The following is a 22,063-nucleotide window of genomic DNA, read 5'->3' on the forward strand; positions in this document are numbered from 1 at the left end:
CATAGCAACTTGTTACAAATACTTTCGTGTACTGCCATCAGCTCTCAGTTTCAGTTTTATAGCAGTCTGAACATTGCAAATCCAAACTTTAATATCGTAAAGCAAACTTACTAGTAACCATGTACCAACTTCCAGAATGAGATTTTCACTCTGCAGCGGAGTGTGCGCTGGTATGAAACTTCCTGGCAGATTAAAACTGTGTGCCCGACCGAGACACGAACCCGGGACCTTTGCCTTTCGCGGGCAAAGGCAAAGGTCCCGAGTTCGAGTCTCGGTCGGGCACACAGTTTTAATCTGCCAGAAAGTTTCATGTACCAACTTACTTGTTGTTACACATATATTATAATCGTATCTAAATAAATAAAACCACAAGCCGAATAAAATTAACTCCAGTAGTAAAAAAGTGAGAGATGGAGTAAGGGAGACGGAATACGTTGCAAACCTTCGTTCCTTCAACAGGGTTCTCAACTTTGTAAATAAAAAGAGTTCCCAGGGGCTAGGTCTGGAGAGTGCAGAAAATGAGGCAGTACAGTGATTTCGTTTTTTGTGCAATAATCACCCACTAACAGGAATGAATGTGCGGGTGCGTTATCGTGATGAAAGAGTCATGAATTGTCTCGTCATATTTCCTTGTATCATTTTCTTGCCGGCATTGCATCACGCCCCAATACTACCACTGATAAACAATTTGTACCTGTGGCACGAATTCCTTCAAACTCAAGGAAAAATGTCAGCATGTCTTTGACATTTGACCTTACCTGACGACATTTTTTTTGGCCTAGGAGAACTTTTCCCGACCCAGTGCGAAAATAGAACCATGGTCTCGACAACATAACAGTAGAGCCACGTCTCATCACTATCATTTTCTTAAGGAACATCTCGTTCTCATTCACACGATCCAACAGCTCTTCGCAGATAGCGAGGCGAAGGTCTTTCTGTTCTTGACTCATGAGCTGTGGGACGAACTTCGCGGCAACACGATGCATTCCAAGATGCTGTGCCAAGATTTCATGCCATGAACCAACTGAAAGATTGCATCCTTCTGCTATCTCTCGGGCAGTGAGGCTTCGATTGACAGGCACAATTTCGTTGACGTTTCTGTCCTGAGTGTCGCCGGTAGACGTCGAAGGGCGTCCTGGCCATTTTTAAACCATTCGTAACACCGAGTACGTCTTAATCACTCACCACCTCCATCATTTGGAGTGTCTTGAGTTTCACACAAAACTTAATGCAGACGCGTTTCTCCTCTAACTCTCCGTCCGAACGGGCCTTGGAATGTCCAACCGTACCGACCGGTCGCCGTGTCATCCTCAGCCCACAGGCGTCACTGGATGCGGATATGGAGGGGCATGTGGTCAGCACATCGCTCTCCCAGCCATATGTCAGTTTCCGAGGCCGGAGCCGCTACTTCTGAGTCACGTAGCTCCTCAGTTTGCCTAACAAGGGCTGAGTGCACCCCGCTTGCCAAGAGCGCTCAGCAGACCGGATGGTCACCCATCCAAATGCTAGCCCAGCCCGATACCGCTTAACTTCGGTGATCTGACAGGAACCGGTGATACCACTGCGGCAAGGCGGTTGGCTCGCTCCCCTGCCTCTGCCATCTCCAAATTCGCAAACTGAGCGACACACGTTCTACTCAGTACAGCACTGAACAATACCTAACAGACATAAAACACTGAATCTTCCGGCAGTTACTCTTAAACACAGGCAGGTGCATGGATTCCAACCGCTGTAGCGAAATTACCGATGTTCCGGATTTTTTTTTACAGACCTCGTATTTCAAAGGTATTTATGCTGTCATCGCATCCAGTATAACATGTAAATACAGGGTGATTCAAAAAGAATACCACAACTTTAAAAATGTGTATTTAATGAAAGAAACATAATATAACCTTCTGTTATACATCATTACAAAGAGTATTTAAAAAGGTTTTTTTTCACTCAAAAACAAGTTCAGAGATGTTCAATATGGCCCCCTCCAGACACACGAGCAATATCAACCCGATACTCCAACTCGTTCCACACTCTCTGTAGCATATCAGGCGTAACAGTTTGGATAGCTGCTGTTATTTCTCGTTTCCAATCATCAATGGTGGCTGGGAGAGGTGGCCGAAACACCATATCCTTAACATACCCCCATAAGAAAAAATCGCAGGGGGTAAGATCAGGGCTTCTTGGAGGCCAGTGATGAAGTACTCTGTCACGGGCTGCCTGGCGGCCGATCCATCGCCTCGGGTAGTTGACGTTCAGGTAGTTACGGACAGATAAGTGCCAATGTGGTAGCGCTCCATCCTGCTGAAATATGAATTGTTGTGCTTCTTGTTCGAGCTGAGGGAACAGCCAATTCTCTAACATCTCCAGATACTGTAGTCCAGTTACAGTAGCACCTTCGAAGAAAAAGGGACCAAAAACTTTATTGGCTGAAATGGCGAACAAATGTACAACTAAATGAAACTTTATAGCTCCCTTAATTCGCCGACAGATAGTGCTTAGCTCTGCCTTTTGTCGTTGCGGAGTTTTAAATTCCTAAAGTTGTGGTATTCTTTTTGAATCATCCTTTATAATAACCTTGCGTTACTGGTGTGTTGCCGGGTAAAAGATACTACAGTACTTTGAGAAGTGATTTTCGATGCCGTAATTTGCTGACCGCTGGATAAAAACAATAAACAGTCAAGAGGTGTATCTGTATTTCTAGGACATTTGTTCTTACCTGCTAACATTGAAATACAAGCAAACGGTCCTTAGTTTACTTACACGTTACAGTATAAAAGAGAGAGAAGGTGTATATTGTGTGGGCGAGGTACTCACATTGCAGACGCCGCCGCCGTTCGTGCCTGGGGCTGTGCACACCATGGTGTCCACCACCTGGTCATCCCCGATGGCTCCCAACGCCTGTTGGCAGGTGTTCAGGTCTATGATGGGGAGCTCCAGCCAAAGCAGGGCGTCCGACGTAGGCTCAGTAGGCGTGCTGCCCCAGCCGGATATGATCGCGACTGAGCCCGCTAGACAGGTCGAAGGTTATGTGTAAGTAGTGTAGCCCAAGCAGAACGTCACAGAGATTTGCTACACATAAAGATAATTTCTACGTCATTACTCTGCGCAACATAATAAAGGTTTAATTTTTCGAAACACCGTAATTGGCTCCCATTACGACACATAGGTGTGAAATTTTTCTCAAAGGTGAGTACAGCCTTCGTCTGTGGTGATGCAAATCCGTGGCGCCCTGTGACATCATCCTCAGACACAACGACGCTTCAAACAGCAAGGAGTCAACATATGCGACAAAAAAAGAAAGAAAGAAAAATCAAGGGAGATAGCACAGAAGTTCATGTGTGGTGTAAGATGGGTCAATGACGTCGCATTGGCACCAAATTTCGCCATAGTTCTCCCCAGTGCCACCATGGACGTACCACAGGATGGTATTGTCGTCACAGCGCGTCTTACCTCTACTTTTGTCGACTCTCCGATGGAGGTCAGAACTGCTACACCCAGGGTTAGACAAGCCCTTGGACATCCTTTGGGTGGAATTCGTTTATCTTCAGGCACTAGAGCAGCCACGAACTGACTTGACACCCAAGTTTCTGATAAGTGCATTTATTATTCTTTGACACTGTGAGTGGGGGGAGATATGCGATCTGTTGATTTAATACATGTGCGCATAAAAATCGCAGTTTTTCTTTACTGATTACTGTCCTCGGCTCACTACCAAGCTATATTCAGACCAGTCTAAAATGGTGATCAGTGTGTGACACTCATTACCCATCATAGTATTTTTTTAGATCCAAACCGGCTCCGGCCTGAGTGGCCGTGCGGTTCTAGGCGCTCCATTCTGGAGCCGAGCGACCGCTACGGTCGCAGGTTCGAATCCTGCCTCGGGCATGGATGTGTGTGATGTGCTTAGGGTAGTTAGCTTTAATTAGTTCTAAGTTCTAGCCGACTGATGAAAAAAATGGCTCTGAGCACTATGCGACTTAACTTCTGAGGTCATCAGTCGCCTAGAACTAATTAAACCTAACTAACCTAAGGACATCACACACACCCATGCCCGAGGCAGGATTCGAACCTGCGACCGTAGCCGACTGATGACCTCAGACGTTAAGTCGCATAGTGCTCAGAGCCATTTGAACCATCTAAACCGGCCTAGTTAGCTAACGATCTTGCAGCAGCTGTAACACCGGTTCCCGTTAGATCACCAAAGTTAAGCGCTGTCGGGCTTGGCTAGTACATACAGGTACATGGGCAGCCGTTCGGGCTATCGAGCGCTGTTGGCAAGCAGAGTGCACTCAGCCCTTGCGGGGCCAATTGAGGAGCAATTTTATCGGGAAGTAGCGGCTCCGGTCACTAAAATTGACAATGGCCGGGAAAGCGGTGTGCTAACCACATGGCCCTCCATATACGCATCCAGTGAGGCCTGTGGGCTCAGGATGACACGGCGGCTGGTGGGTACTGTGAGATGCCGTGTTCCTAGATTTCAGCAAGGCATTTAACACCGTCCCACATTGACGTTATACAATATATACACTCCTGGAAATGGAAAAAAGAACACATTGACAGAGGTGTGTCAGACCCACCATACTTGCTCCGGACACTGCGAGAGGGCTGTACAAGCAATGATCACACGCACGGCACAGCGGACACACCAGGAACCGCGGTGTTGGCCGTCGAATGGCGCTAGCTGCGCAGCATTTGTGCACCGCCGCCGTCAGTGTCAGCCAGTTTGCCGTGGCATACGGAGCTCCATCGCAGTCTTTAACACTGGTAGCATGCCGCGACAGCGTGGACGTGAACCGTATGTGCAGTTGACGGACTTTGAGCGAGGGCGTATAGTGGGCATGCGGGAGGCCGGGTGGACGTACCGCCGAATTGCTCAACACGTGGGGCGTGAGGTCTCCACAGTACATCGATGTTGTCGCCAGTGGTCGCCGGAAGGTGCACGTGCCCGTCGACCTGGGACCGGACCGCAGCGACGCACGGATGCACGCCAAGACCGTAGGATCCTACGCAGTGCCGTAGGGGACCGCACCGCCACTTCCCAGCAAATTAGGGACACTGTTGCTCCTGGGGTATCGGCGAGGACCATTCGCAACCGTCTCCATGAAGCTGGGCTACGGTCCCGCACACCGTTAGGCCGTCTTCCGCTCACGCCCCAACATCGTGCAGCCCGCCTCCAGTGGTGTCGCGACAGGCGTGAATGGAGGGACGAATGGAGACGTGTCGTCTTCAGCGATGAGAGTCGCTTCTGCCTTGGTGCCAATGATGGTCGTATGCGTGTTTGGCGCCGTGCAGGTGAGCGCCACAATCAGGACTGCATACGACCGAGGCACACAGGGCCAACACCCGGCATCATGGTGTGGGGAGCGATCTCCTACACTGGCCGTACACCACTGGTGATCGTCGAGGGGACACTGAATAGTGCACGGTACATCCAAACCGTCATCGAACCCATCGTTCTACCATTCCTAGACCGGCATGGGAACTTGCTGTTCCAACAGGACAATGCACGTCCGCATGTATCCCGTGCCACCCAACGTGCTCTAGAAGGTGTAAGTCAACTACCCTGGCCAGCAAGATCTCCGGATCTGTCCCCCATTGAGCATGTTTGGGACTGGATGAAGCGTCGTCTCACGCGGTCTGCACGTCCAGCACGAACGCTGGTCCAACTGAGGCGCCAGGTGGAAATGGCATGGCAAGCCGTTCCACAGGACTACATCCAGCATCTCTACGATCGTCTCCATGGGAGAATAGCAGCCTGCATTGCTGCGAAAGGTGGATATACACTGTACTAGTGCCGACATTGTGCATGCTCTGTTGCCTGTGTCTATGTGCCTGTGGTTCTGTCAGTGTGATCATGTGATGTATCTGACCCCAGGAATGTGTCAATAAAGTTTCCCCTTCCTGGGACAATGAATTCACGGTGTTCTTATTTCAATTTCCATATATACGAGCTTACGGAGCATCCGACCGGACCTGCGATTGCATTCAAGACTTTCTTGCAGATAGAAGTCAACACGTCGCTCTTAACGGTACTAAATCGACAGATATAAAGGTAATATCCGGATTACCACAGGGAAGAGTGATAGGACCGTTGCTGTTCACAATATACAGGGTGGTCCATTGATCGTGACCGGGCCAAATATCTCACGAAATAAGCGTCAAACGAAAAAACTACAAAGAACGAAACTCGTCTAGCTTGATGGGGGAAACCACATGGCGCTATGGTTGGCCGGCTAGATGGCGCTGTCATTGGTCAAACGGATATCAAGTGCGTTTATTTAAATAGTAACCCCTATTTTTATTACATTTTCGTGTAGTACGTAAATAAATCTGAATGTTTTAGTTGGGCCACTTTTTTCGCTTGGTGATAGATGGCGCTATAATAGTCCCAAACGTATTAGTACAGGGTGTTTCAAAAATGACCGGTATATTTGAAACGGCAATAAAACCTAAACGAGCAGCGATAGAAATACACCGTTTGTTGCAATATGCTTGGGACAACAGTACATTTTCAGGCGGACAAACTTTCGAAATTACAGTAGTTACAATTTTCAACAACAGATGGCGCTGCAAGTGATGTGAAAGATATAGAAGACAACGCAGTCTGTGGGTGCGCCATTCTGTACGTCGTCTTTCTGCTGTAAGCGTGTGCTGTTCACAACGTACACATGTGCTGTAGACAACATGGTTTATTCTTTAGAACAGAGGATTTTTCTGGTATTGGAATTCCACCGCCTAGAACACAGTGTTGTTGCAACAAGACGAAGTTTTCAACGGAGGTTTAATGTAACCAAAGGACCGAAAAGCGATACAATAAAGGATCTGTTTGAAAAATTTCAACGGACTGGGAACGTGACGGATGAACGTGCTGGAAAGGTAGGGCGACCGCGTACGGCAACCACAGAGGGCAACGCGCAGCTAGTGCAGCAGGTGATCCAACAGTGGCCTCGGGTTTCCGTTCGCCGTGTTGCAGCTCCGGTCCAAATGACGCCAACGTCCACGTATCGTCTCATGCGCCAGAGTTTACACCTCTATCCATACAAAATTCAAACGCGGCAACCCCTCAGCGCCGCTACCATTGCTGCACGAGAGACATTCGCTAACGATATAGTGCACAGGATTGATGACGGCGATATGCATGTGGGCAGCATTTGGTTTACTGACGAAGCTTATTTTTACCTGGACGGTTTCGTCAATAAACAGAACTGGCGCATATGGGGAACCGAAAAGCCCCCTGTTGCGGTCCCATCGTCCCTGCATCCTCAAAAAGTACTGGTCTGGGCCGCCATTTCTTCCAAAGGAATCATTGGCCCATTTTTCAGATCCGAAACGATTACTGCATCACGCTATCTGGACATTCTTCGTGAATTTGTGGCGGTACAAACTGCCTTAGACGACACTGCGAACACCTCGTGGTTTATGCAAGATGGTGCCCGGCCACATCGCACGGCCGACGTCTTTAATTTCCTGAATGAATATTTCGATGATCGTGTGATTGCTTTGGGCTATCCGAAACATACAGGAGGCGGCGTGGATTGGCCTCCCTATTCGCCAGACATGAACCCCTGTGACTTCTTTCTGTGGGGACACTTGAAAGACCAGGTGTACCGCCAGAATCCAGAAACAATTGAACAGCTGAAGCAGTACATCTCATCTGCATGTGAAGCCATTCCGCCAGACACGTTGTCAAAGGTTTCGGGTAATTTCATTCAGAGACTACGCCATATTATTGCTACGCATGGTGGATATGTGGAAAATATCGTACTATAGAGTTTCCCAGACCGCAGCGCCATCTGTTGTTGAAAACTGTAACTACTGTAATTTCGAAAGTTTGTCTGCCTGAAAATGTACTATTGTCCCAAGCATATTGCAACAAACGGTGTATTTCTATCGCTGCTCGTTTAGTTTTTATTGCCGTTTCAAATATACCGATCATTTTTGAAACACCCTGTACATGGTATCACGTAACATTCAGCCAGTGCGGACGGTATTTGCTTCGTGATACATTACCCGTGTTGAAATGGACCGTTTACCAATTGCGGAAAAGGTCGATATCGTGTTGATGTATGGCTGTTGTGATGAGAATGCACAACGGGCGTGTGCTATGTATGCTGCTCGGTATCCTGAACGACATCATCCAAGTGTACGGGCCGTTCGCCTGATAGATACGTTATTTAAGGGAAGAGGAAGTGTTAAGCCACATGTGAAACGTCAACCACGACCTGCAACAAATGATGATGCCCATTAGGTGTTTTAGCTGCTGTCGCGGCTAATCCGCACATCAGTAGCAGACAAATTGCGCGAGAATCGGGAACCTCAAAAACGTCGGTGTTGAGAATGCTACATCGATTGCACCCGTACCATATTTCTATGCACCAGGAAATGCATGGCGACGACTTTGAACGTCGTGTACAGTTCTGCCACTGGGCACAAGATAAATTACCGGACGATGACAGATTTTCTTTCACGCGTACTATTTAGCGACGAAGCGTCATTCACAAACAGCGGTAACGTAAACCGGCATAATATCCACTACTGGGCAACGGAAAATCCACGAGTCCTGCGATAAGTAGAACATCAGCGACCTTGGCGGGTTAATGTATGGTGCAGCATTATGGGAGGAAAGGTAATTGGCCCCCATTTTATCGATGGCAATCTAAATGTTGCAATGTATGCTGATTTTCTACGTAATGTTCTACCGATGTTACTACAAGATGTTTCACTGCATGACAGAATGGCGATGTACTTCCAACATGATGTATGTCCGGCACATAGCTCGCATACGGTTGAAGCGGTATTGAACAGCATGTTTCATGACAGGTGGATTGGTCGTCGAAGCACCATACCATGGTCCGCACGTTCACCGGATCTGTCGTCCCCGGATTTCTTTCTGTGGGGAAAGCTGAAGGATATTTGCCATCGTGATCCACCGACAACGCCTGACAACATGCGTCAACGTATTGTCAATGCAAGTGCGAACATTACGGAAGGCCAACTACTTGCTGTTGAGAGGAATGTCGTTACACGTATTGCCAAATGCATTGAGGTTGACGGACATCATTTTGAGCATTTATCAGCCGGCCGCGGTGGCCTTGCGGTTCTAGGCGCTGCAGTCCGGAACCGCGGGACTGCTACGGTCGCAGGTTCGAATCCTGCCTCGGGCATGGATGTGTGTGATGTCTTTAGGTTAGTTAGGTTTAAGTAGTTCTAAGTTCTAGGTGACTGATGACCTAAGCTGTTAAGTCCCATTGTGCTCAGAGCCATTTGAACCATTTTTTGAGATTTATCGCATTAATGTGGTATTTACAGGTAATCACGCTGTAACAGCATGCGTTCTCAGAAATGATACGTTCACAGAGGAACATGTATCACATTGGAACAACCGAAATAAAATGTTCAAACGTACCTACGTTCTGTATTTTAATTTAAAAAACATACATGTTACCAACTGTTCGTCTAAAATTGTGAGCCATACGTTTGTGACTGTTACAGCACCATCTAAAACATTCATATTTCTTTAAGTACTACACGAATATGTAATAAAAATGGGGGTTCCTATTTAAAAAAAAAACGCTGTTGATATCCGTTTGACCTATGGCAGCGCCATCTGGCGGGCGAACCACAGCGCCATCTGTTTTCCCTCTTCACACTACACAAGTTTCGGGCTTTGTAGTTTTTCGTTTGACGCTTATTTCGCGAGATATTTGGCCCGGTCACGATCAATGGACCACCCTGTATATAAATGATGTAGTAGAAAGCGTCGGATGCTCTTTAAGTCTATTCACAGATGATGCAGTTGTTTATACCAAAGTAGCAACCCAAGAAGATAGTAATAATTTGCCGAACGACTTGCAGAGAATTGATAAATGGTGCATAGTCTGGCAGTTGACCCTGAACGTAAATAAATGTATCATATTGCGTATACATAGGAAAAGAAATCCACTACTGTACAGCTATACTATTGATGACAAACAACTGGAGACATCGTCTGCTGTAAAATATCTAGGCCTAACTATCCAGAGCGACCTTAAATGGAATGACCTTATAAAACAGATAGTGGGAAAAACAGACACAAGGCCCAGATTCATCGGAAGAATCTTAGGGAAATGTAACTCCTCCACGAAAGAAGAGGGTTATAAGGCGCTTGTTCGCCCGATTCTTGAGTATTGTTAATCTATCTGGGATCCCTATCAGTAGGGCTGATATTGGAGATAGAGAAGATCTAACGAAGAGCGGTACGTTTCGTCACGGGATCGTTTAGCTGGCGAGAGAGCGTTACGCAGATGCTAAACAAACTCCACTGGCAGACGTTTCAAGAGAGACGTTGTGCATCACTGAGAGATTTACTACTGAACTTTCGGGACAATTTTTAGGAGGAGTCAGACAACGTATACATCCCACAAACATCTCGAGTATTGACGACGAGGAGAAAATTCGAGAAATTAGAGCCGATACAGAGGCTTACCGTCAATCTTTCTTCCCACACACTATTCGGTAGTGGAACAGGATTGGAGGGATCAGATAGAGGTACCGAAAGTACCCTCCGCCACACACTATTAGGTGGCTTGCGGAGTGTGATGTAGATGTAGATGTACTTTGGGCCTTCAAGGCCTGTTCGAACGAAGTTTAGTAAGTCGCATATGTTAAACAAAAAATCCTAAAGTGAAAATCGTAAACTGAGAACGTTAATCACTTGTAAAATGCTGTTACAGTGCCCATTTTGCCAAAAATACGAACAAGTGATCGACAGCAATGGTATATGGCAAAACCATTACTGCAGCAATACTTGATTAGTTATTAACGTTGTCTGTTTACATAACCAACTAAGATTTTCACTCTACGATTTATTATTTAGCTACGGCGACTTAGCTCTAAAGAAATACGACGATTTGTAATGAGTGTCACACAGTGAACAACATTTAGGCTGATCTCAGAATGGTTCGGCAATGAGCCGAAACCGGTAATCAGTAAAGAGAAATTGCTATCTTGAAGCAGGATTTGTAACCACACATGTTTTAGGTACATTTGTAACGCGCTCAAAAGTGGTGCATAGGTGGCCATGAAGGTGTTGCCGAACTAGGGGTCCCTTAGAGGGATCCTTTGTCGGTTCATTTACGCACATGTTAATGTTGCACACTCTCATGATGGCACCACAGGAGGGGGCCAAACAGGCTGAAAGATCACGAGTAGCCTTTGTTGCTTCGGAGATGGTTTTGAACGTTCCCTAATGATATCGACCAGTGAACGAGAACGAAAACTGCAATCGGGCTGCCCCCCAAAGCAGTTCTATGACGTTCAATGGGGATGCAGTCCTACATTGCCCTTAGAGAAGGGTTGAAACATCCGAGGGTGTCAGCAGTGTCAAAGGTGGGCAACAACATCTTCCTGCGGCTCATCGCACTGCAAAGTGCCGATTTCGACCGCGAAATGTGTGGCAACAAACGCCCCAGAGAAAGGTGTAGCTTCATTGATGCCCTTTATGCCGTACCATGAGACCTTTTCACGTCTATTCGGAGCGACCGTGTCCCCGAAATATCTTCCTCGGCCACACATAAGAAAACCCTAAACGCTGGATGGCGCGGTTCTGACCTCCACCGCAGAGTCTCATAAGAAAGATGAAATGTTAGCGGTCACGCGGTTCCAAACTGACGCGCTTAGAACCGCACGGCCACACCGGCCGGCTCTTCGAACGTGGTCAGGTAATTGGGTGTCACTTGTGCCATATGTCTGTACGCGTGATTTCCACATTCTTAAACATCCCTAGGTCCACTGTTTCCGATGTGATAGTGAAATGGAAACATGAAGGGACACGCACAGCACAAAAGCGTACAGGCCGACCTCGTCTGCTGGCTGACAGAGACCGCTGACAGTAGAAGAGGGTCGAAATGTCTAATAGGCAGACATCTATCCAGACGATCACACAGGAATTCTACACGGCATCAGGAATCACTGCAACTACAATAACAGTTAAGGTGGGAGGTGAGAAAACTTGGATTTCATGGTCGAGCGGCTGCTCGTAAGCCGCACGTCACAACGGTAAATGCCAAACCACCCCTCGCTCGGTGTAATGAGCGTAAACACTGGACGATTGATCAGTGGAAAAACGTTGTGTGGAGTGACGAAACACGGCACACAATGTGGCGATCCGATGGCAGGGTGTGGGTATGGCGAATGCCCGGCGTAGGTCATCTGCCAGCGTGTGCAGTGCCAACAGTAAAATTCGGAGGCGGTGGTGTTTTGATGTGGTCGTGTTTTTCATGGAGGCTGCTTGCATCCTTTGTTGTTTTGCGTGGCACTATCGCGATCAGTGCTACATTGATGTTTTAAGCACCTTCTAGCTTCCCAATGTTGAAGAACAATTCGGGGATGGCGATTGCATCTTTCAACATGATCGAGCACCTGTTCATAATGCACGGCCTGTGACGGAGTGGTTAAACGACAATACCATATATGTAATGGACTGACCTGCACAGAGTCCTGACCTGAATCAGACAGAACACTTTTGGGATGTTTTGGAACGCCGAGTTCGTGCCAGGCCTCACCGACCGACATCTATACCTTTCCTCAGTGCAGCACTCCGTGGAGAATGGGCTGCCATTCCCCAAGAAAACTTCCAGCACCTGATTGAACGTATGCCTGCGAGATTGGAGGCTGTCATCAAGACTTAGGGTGGGCCAACACCATATTGAATTCCAGCATTACCGATGGAGGGCACCGCGAACTTCTAAGTCATTTGCAGCCAGGTGTTCGGATACTTTTGATAACGAAGTGTGTAGCCAATAGGTGGATCGTCTTAGTGTAGCTGTCTTATAATACAGGGTCAAGTTATGAATATTACACACTTCCCCTTGCTTAGGCAAACGGAGCAAATCACTTGGCTCTTTTGCGTTTAATGTTACCTAGGTGGGCTTGATGCGACTTATGAAGACCCCATTGACTCAGGGACCGTTCTTCAGAAAGCCAAAAAATATTTGCGATGTGTTCCTATGATTCTGATCTCGAATAAACTTAAAATTTTACTTCATATTTTTTCCGTTTGATATAGAGATTAAAATTTAAGATACCTGTACACGTAAAATATGCACTTAAAACGTAGCTCATAAAGAGGCGTAGCACGTAGAAATGCTTAACAGATGTCCTCTCATCCTGTCCCTTCTCCTTGTCAGTGTTTACCACATATCCCTCTCCGATTCTGCGCAGAACCTCCTCATTCCTTACCTTATCATTCCACCTACTTTTCAAAACTCTTCTGTAGCATTACATCTCAAATACTTCAATTCTCTTGTGTTCCGGTTTTCCCACAATCCATGTTTCACTGTCATACAATAATGTGCTCCAGAATTACATTCTCAGAAATTTCATCCTCAAATTAGGACCTATGTTTGATACTAATAGACTTCTATTGGCCAGGAATGCCCTCCTTTTGATGTCCTCCTTGTCACGTCCGTCATTAGTCATTTTGCTGCCTAGGTAACAGGTTGCTTAACTTCATCAGCTTTGTGAACGTAAGTCCTGATGTTAAGTTTCCCGCTGTTCTCATTTCTACTGCTTCTCATTACCTTCGTCTTTCTTTGATTTACTCTCATTCCATATTCTATACTCATTAGATTGATCAGTCCATTCAGCAGATCATGTAACTCTTCTTCAGTTTCACTCAGGACAGCAATATCATCAGTGATATCAATATCCTTTCACTTGAAAAGTAATTCCACTCCTCAACCTTTTTTTAATTTCCAGCATTGCTTTTTCAATGTACAGGTTGATGAGTGAGGGGGTTGGGGGGGGGGGGGCAGACTATATCCCTGTCTTACACTCTTTTTAATCCGAGCACTTCGTTCTTCGACGTACACTCTTATTATTCCACCTTGGCTCTTGTACATATTTTATATTATCCGTCTCTCCCTACAGCCTACCTCTAGTTTTCTCAGGATTCGAACACCGTGGACCATTTTACATTGTCGTACGCGTTTTTCAGGTCGACCAGTCCAATGAATGTGTCTTGATTTTTCTTTAGTCTTGCTTCCATTATCAACCGCAACGTCAGAAGTGCCTCTCGGGTGCCTTTACCTTTTCTAAAGCCAAACTGATGGTCATTTAGCACTTCCTTCCTCAATTGTCTTTTCCATTCTTTTCTATATTATTCTTGTTAGCAACCAGAATACATGAGCCGTTAAGCTAACTGTGTGATTATTCTCGCATTTGTCAGTTCTTGCAATCTTCGGAATTACGTGGATGATGGTATGTCGCCAGACTCTTATATTCTACACCCCAACGTGAAGAGTTATTTTGTTGCCACTTCCTCCAATGATTTTAGAAATTCTGATGGAGCGGTATCCACCCCTTCTGCCTTATTTGATCTTAAGTCATCCAAAGCTCTCTTAAATTCTGATTCTAAAACTGGATTCCCTCTCTCTTCTAAATTGGCTCCTGTTTCTTTCATCTATCACATCAAATAAACCTTTCATCTCATAGAGGACTTCAATGTACTCTTTCCACTTATCCGCTCCTTCCTCTACATTTGCCAGTGAAATTCCCGTTGCACCGTTTATGCTACCATCCTCGCTTTTAATGTCACCGATGGTTATTTTGACTTTTCTATATGGTGAGTCAGTCCTTCCGACAATCGTTTCTTTTTCGATCCCTTCAGATTTTCCGTGCAGCCATTTCGTCTTAGCTTCCCTGCACTTCCCATTTATTTCACTGCTCAGCGTCTTGTATTCCTGAACATTTTTGTACTTCCTTCTTTCATCGATCAGCTGAAGTATTTCTTCTGTTACCCATGTTTATCTCGCAGTTGCCTTCTTTGTACCTGTGTTTTTCTTTCCAACTTCTGTAATTGGCCTTTTTAGAGGTTTCCATCCTCTTCAACTATACTGCCTACTGCGCTATTCCTTATTGCTGTATCTATGTCCTTAGAGAACTTCAAGCGTGTTTCGCCATCCCTCCGTACTTCGTATCCCACTTCTTTGCGTATTGATCCTTCCTTACTAATCTCTTTATTTTCAGCTTACTCTGCGCCACTACTATAATGTGGTCTTAGTAGATTGCTGCTCCTGGGTACGCCTTAAAATCCAGTATCTGATTTCGGAATCTCTGTCTGACCATGATGTAATTTAGCTGAAATCTCCCCTCATCACCCGATCTTTTCTAAGTATACTTCCTCCTCTTGAGATTACTAGCTGAAATTTATTACGGAATTCTTTTAGTATTTCCCCTCTGTCATTTCTTGCCCCAGGCACATATTGTCCTGTAACCTTTTATTCTACTCATTGCCCTACAACTGCATTCCAGTCCCCCATGACCATTACATTTTCATCTCTCTTGATGTACTGTATTAGCCATTCGGTATTCTCATATACTTTCTGTACCTCTTCATCTTCAGCTTGCGATGTTGGCATGTATACCTACACTATCGTTGTCGGTGTTGGCTTGCCCTCGATTCTGATACGAACACTGAACTGGTCACTGTAGCACACACTATGCCCTACCTTTCTATTCATAACGGAAGCTACTCCTGATATACCATTTTCGGCTGCTGTTTATATTACACTATACTCATCTGACCAAAATCCTTGTCTTCTTTCCATTTGACTTCACTGGGCCCCAAAATACCTAGACTGAGCCTTAGCCAATCCTTTTTCAGATTCTTTAGCTTTCCTACTGCATTCACACTTTTGACATACCGCGTCCCAACTCGTAGAACGTTATCCTTTCGTTGGTTATTCAGTCTTTTTCTCATGGTCACCTCTTGGCAGTTCCCTCCCGGAGAACCGAATGACGGACTATTCCGGAATCTTTTGCCAATGGGGAGATCCTCATGACACTTTCTCTATTACATGCCACATGTGCTGTAGATAGACATTATGGATCTTTAATGCAGTGGTTTCAATGCCTTCTGCATCCTCATGCCTTTGATCGCTGCTGATTCTTCCGCCTTTAGGGGCAATTTCCCATGCCAAGAACAATTGAGTCTCCTGAACCTCCGTCCGCTACTCTTTGACAAGGCCGTTGGGAGAATAAGGTTGACATTTTATATGGGACAATGCTGATTATTAATCAAATTTCAAGCGTGGCTGGTTTCGAACTGTAGGCGGAGAACGCTTTGAATACTAGTCAACGACGCTTCCCCAAAGAGCATGCTTCTTTTTGGTACATTTCCTTTCATATAAGTTACATGTGCCACTGCAGAAGAGAAAAGCAGGCAACGAGCAGTAAACCAGAAGAGAAAATTCGAATATATTCCCTTTTGTTCAAAGGCCGGTGACTGAAAAATGGAGTAGCAGCTGCGTCATTTTGCCCTCCTCACTATCTTTCAAAATGTTCAGAAAAATTTTGGAATGCGAACATATTCGCGCCTTTTTACGCTGAAAGAGAAGAAGAGAGTGGCAGTGGCAAAGGGACAGAAAGGTAATAAATACTGAAAGATAGTAGTCTTAGAGAAAGAGCGAAGCTGACAATGGCAGTGTGAGAGAAAGAGAGGGACACTGTGGCAGTGGAACATAGTTGACAATGACAGAACAGTGCTAGGAAAGAGTGAAGAAGACAGTGTCAGTGAAAGGGAACGAGAGGGAGAAGCAGAAGTGAAGAGGAAGATAAAGTGGAAGTGAGTAATAGCCAGGTTGTATGACAGTGTCAACGAGGAAGATAGATAAAATGACAGAAGAGTCAGTGACACTACCAAGTAAGGAATAAGATATTAGCAGCAAGAAAGAGTAAGGGAGAGACAGTGAAAGTGAGAGGAGACTATAGTAGTAGGACAGAACGAAGGAGACTGTTTCTGTGACACAGGAGACAATGACACACAGGAGACAATGACAGAGGGACAAAGAGACAATGAGCAAATCTCTGCCTGACCATGGTATAATCTACTTGAAATCTTCCCGTATCTCCTGACATTTTGCAAGTATACGTTCTCCTCTTGTGATTCTTAAGTATATTCGCTGTTACAAGCTGAAATTTATTGCAGAACTCAATTAATCTTTCGCTTTTCTCACTCCTAGTATCAAGTCCATATTCTCCCGTAACCCTTTCTTCTGCTCCTTCTACATCTGCATTCCAGTCGCCCATGAGTATTACAATTTCATCTCCCTTTACATACTGAATTATTCGTTCAATATCCTCTTACACATTCTCTATCTTCTCATACTCGGCTTGCGACCATATATAACTGAACTATCGTTGTTCACTGAGCTTTTCCCATTAACTCATTCTTTGCACTACTTTCCTATTCATAACGAATCCTATTCCATTCTACCATTTTTTTTATGTTATCCTATGCTCACCTGACCAGAAATTCTTGTCTTCTTTCCATTTCACTTCACTTACCCCCACTATGTCTATATTGAGCCTTAGCACTTCCTTTTCCAGATTTTCTGGCTTCCTTACCACGTTCAAGTTTCTGACATTTCAGACCCCGTAGAACGTTATCCTTTCGCTGGTTATTGAATCTTTCTCTCATGGTCACTTCCCCCTTGGCATTCACCTCCCGAATATCTGAATGGGGGACTATTCCAGAATCTTTTGCCAATGGAGAGATTATCATAACACTTTTTCAATCACAGGCCACATGTCTCGTCAATACACTTAACATGTATTTAATGCAGTGACTTTCTGCACCCTCATTCCCTTGATAATTGCAGGGTAAGAGAGTGCCCTGAACCTCTTGTTTTTATTTTAATTTTTATATTCCAGGAAAAAACAGCCACATCTTAAAAAGAAAAGAAAGAAATGTAGGGTCGAAGTGACATCCTCGGCACTCCACTTGGAAGAATATCCTAGCTCATGAAACTGCGCAAACCTAGGACTCCCCATCTCTCTGGGGGATCATGAAACATGCTGTCTAGAAAGTTCACAAGCTGCGTTTTGTATTTAGAGTCACGTCGGATGATCTCGTGGTGTCCTAGTAGATAGAGCCAATAATGCATTCCCAATACCATGGACTGCGAGAGCACGTACTGCAATGTGTGTCCTGTAATCGAGCGGATTGCGGACGTTTTCTGTGAGAGGAAAAAGACCAAACTGAGGAAGAATAAAATGTCCGTCGTGATCGTGGAGCTGTTGGTGCGCTGGAGTAGTGCCACAATGCGTTGCGTCAGCCGCCAAACATTCTTCGCCTCACTGCATTGCAGACAATGTTCGTCGGTATCCTGCATGCCACACATGAGGCAGAGTGCGTAATCGATCATATGAATGTCGCGAAAATGATCAGCGTGACTGTCTTGCTGTTAATAAATGTATACCAAGACGATCTCGCTGCCGTGGTGAGGAGAGGCGTATAGAAAGCACGCCAGATCCCTCATTGGGTATTTAAGTTTGACAACATTGATGCCATGATGACGCCTCACCTGTTATACGTCAAGGTCCGACTATCCCCATCGTAGAGCACTGTAATCAATGATTGGCGATTACTTGCATTCCCCATGGACATACGATGCATGGAAATGCGTTCTCCGTCGAGTTGTCCAAACACCGAGCACAGTCCCTCCAATCGACGTCCATGATCGATAAAATGCACACCATAATGCCATAGACTTCCGCTTAACGCTAGGGCGATGGAGCCCTGAAGAAGAGGTCACGAAGCACCCTGTAGTAATATTCAAGTGAATCCCTGAGCCATCTCACTTTTTCCTTGCCGTAATTTACAAGAGACCTTCGTATCACCGGTTTTGCGCATTGCAGCCACCGTGAAAGAACCGTACTGTGCATGTCTACCACGGTTCTTCATTCCGCAGGTGACATTCGGGGTCCACCAATAAGGATGAACTAAGTTTCCAGACCTGCTACCGTCGGAGGGTTAACGTATTTAAGTATGCAAGGTGACCCGTAAAAGCTGTGGGCCAGCATTCAGCAGCCAGCACATGATCTCGTAGTCCATCATAAACACAAATCAGCCGAGTAGCTAGCAAAAAAAAAAACGTGCAACCCTCACGTTCCCCGTGCGTCTTTTTCTATGTGCCCATCAGTGTTACGTATCGGCACATCGAGCGTGGCGCATTGTAGGAGTTAAAATTCGGGGTTTGAGCCTTTGGCGTGAGAAAACACAATTAAAATCCCCTCCTATCAAGATGTGATCATGTGTGCCACGGAAGAGTGGTGCAATCTCCTATGAGTAGAATTGCGCCCGCGCCCGCTGATTTTCATATTCGGAGGGTGCATACATGTTGACAATACGAATACCGTTCACGGTCATCGTCAAAACACCGGGCCGAAGTAAGATAATCGAGGTCTTCCTGGACCAAGATCACTGTGCCACGTCCTACGTCTAGTGTCGGCGCCCTCGAAAGGCAACATTGCAGGTTTCTTACATCAGCAGGGTATCCACGTCCGTGACGTAGATCATGTTCCGGAAAATTTGCAACTTTGCAATAAATCTTACGGTATTAAAGTTCAAAGTTCCCACCTTATATGCTAGGTTCGTTGTCGTCGTCATGTTCGTGTCATGTCACTGTAAACTCCGAACACTATGTCTACTATTAGTGCTGGGAGGGTTGCCCACCAACGGGCTTCACTCTATATTGTTCTTGTCCTGTGGTGGCGTCCTGTATGTGAGCCGTCATCAAATGGGGCTGCCAACTCGTCTACCTCTTCGACTTGCTCTGCCCAGTCACAATGGTCACTGACATCCGGTCACCATCCGAAGAAATCATTTCGACGTCCTCAAAAGACACGTGTTCTATGTCAGACGTCTGTTCGGCTCGAAGATCCTCTGTGACCCCTAGGCTAGGGGAGGATGAGTCGTCCGCAGTATGGCGGCGCTTCTTGCGAGCGTTGTTTTCGCCCCCTTCCTCTGCCGCCGTTATTAATCGGGCGCTCGGTGATCCACAGCTGCCGCCACATTCTTACGTCCATGCTACTTGTGAGGCTTCCGTATGTTCCTCCCTTATCTGCTGTGAAGAGGGTGTAGGGACATCTTGCTTGTCACCTCCCTGCGCCCCTGACTCGGTATGCTCTTGCATCAACATATCCGTGTCAGGCTCCGATCTTGGCAACCCCTTCCGGCGGTTCACCGACACATAGGTCATCGACAGTAGCGTGAAAACTTCTCACTATGACGCTTCTCCACATGGCAGTTGCATGATTTAGCGTCGTACGCACTCCGAGCGGACATTTTCTTCTCCACCGCAGTGAGAACATGTCCGCGGCTGGCCACCGTAAATGACGATACCTCCACATCTTCAAACACGTATAATTGTTAAGGGTGATCCGCACCTATCGGACGCCCTTTAGCACGGGATAGGTGCTAAAACTCGCCCAGCGTTCAGACGTGTGACTGAGTAGCGTCCCATATGGTCGCAATGATTCCATAACCATCAATTCTGGTACCTCAAAGGCAGTTCAAAGATCCGTACAACCCTCACTCCGACACCTGAAGAGACACTGCAACATCGCTGACATGGCCATCAGAGTGTCGAAATTTAAATCCCCTTTGGAAAGTTCTTTCACATGCAACTTCATCGGTCATGTTGACGTACATTATGCTGCGTACACTGGGTAGGTGTGTCCAAACTGTATCTGTAGCAGGTAAGCTAATTTCATTGCCCAAAAGATGCTCTATTTCAAAAACATATGGACCGGCATATTCGTTGTCAAACATAAATTGTGTCACAGTCTTTCTGAAATTATGTGCCATTGCGGTCTATTCGGTGAACAACAAGCGCGAGTATCAGCAATATAAACACTTCGTGTTCCATATGCGCTAGCAGCCGGGCAACAGATCCAAACTGCGCCACTGCCTAGTGCGGGTTCACCCATAGACCACGAGTGTACTCCTTGTAAGTCATCCTGTACGGCTGTTGTAGCGTTCTTCTAGGTAAGGCTACTTCCCGGTGCTCGCTCTTCAGTTTACAGACACACTATAGCCACAGAGTCATATTATCGTCATTGCTGCCGTACATTTCCACCAACTCAGTGGTAGGAAAGCTCATTAATCAACAGAGCCAAATATCAACCGTACAACCACTGGAATTTCTTTCGAGAGACGATTTTTTAAACTTAAACTCTGTAAGCAGGTAGAGTATTATTGACAATGGCACTCCTAAGTCGGCCTTTGCTACAATCGTCCTCAAGTCTGACTGAGGTCGAATTGATCCAACTCTCCTATCTCCACTCGTCTTGTATGTTTCGAGTACCTCGTTTAGTTCATCGTCTCTATATGTCCAGACCATCGCAACATACCTTTCTCACTACTCGACGCCGCATAACCTTTCACTCCAGTTGGTTAAACATTACGTATCTTGAATAAAACTAATTATCAAACATAACAGCAGTATTATTTATTGATAAAATTAAATTGTAAGTTATCCATAAAACTAAATAATGACAATGGCTGATGAAAAGTAATGTGAACATTGATTTTATTTCTTCTTGGTGAGTTGGGTAAGTCAAGGATGCATTTTATTTTTAATTTGCGGCATGATCTCAGGTTTTCGATGATAGGGTGACTTCCCAGTTTAATGTTGATAAGGATTCATTCTTGAAAATAACTGATCGCATGAATATACAGATCTGAATAAGGGACGAACAGTAAATGCTAATTTCTTCAGCTGATAATGACTCAAGAATACTATTCAATATGTTAGAAACTAACATATCTTCGCTTCCGAGCATTCGCCTAAAGACAGACTCACCATCTGAGCCTGTAAAAATATGAATAAGGAAACAAGTCATATATGCGGGACAAGTACTTTTATTTGTTATTAAACAAGCTTATATTTATTTGTCATCCTCCTCATCTGTTTCACTTATTTCCGACTCAGAATTATTATCATAATTCAAGATGAGCCCTTATTAGTTCCTTAAAACAAAATTATCTTCTTTCCACACTTCCACACTTCAGGAACCTTCAGTGGAGTAGATACTACAGGTTCTTCATTTTTGGTCAAAAGTTTAGGGACCATGTTGTAGTATTCCTGAGTGCTGAAGCATCAGACGTATAATGGCTCTGAGCACTATGGGACTTAACATCTATGGTCATCAGTCCCCTAGAACTTAGAACTTCTTAAACCTAACTAACCTAAGGACATCACACAACACCCAGTCATCACGAGGCAGAGAAAATCCCTGACTCCGC

The 22,063-nt window shown here is 45.6% G+C and overlaps 1 protein-coding gene across 2 annotated transcripts in view; it reads right to left on the reverse strand.

The window, feature by feature from the left end:
• LOC126234785 (elastase-1-like) overlaps positions 1-22,063 on the reverse strand; it is a 104,914-nt gene that overhangs the window by 28,607 nt on the left and 54,244 nt on the right. For both annotated transcript variants that reach the window (XM_049943533.1, XM_049943534.1), the window contains one exon: positions 2,809-3,002. In XM_049943533.1, coding sequence (XP_049799490.1) covers positions 2,809-3,002 — 194 coding nt within the window. The remainder of the gene's footprint in view (positions 1-2,808; positions 3,003-22,063) is intronic.

The sequence above is a fragment of the Schistocerca nitens genome, chromosome 2 (assembly GCF_023898315.1).
Source record: "Schistocerca nitens isolate TAMUIC-IGC-003100 chromosome 2, iqSchNite1.1, whole genome shotgun sequence".
In the NCBI taxonomy this organism is placed as follows: domain Eukaryota; kingdom Metazoa; phylum Arthropoda; class Insecta; order Orthoptera; family Acrididae; genus Schistocerca; species Schistocerca nitens.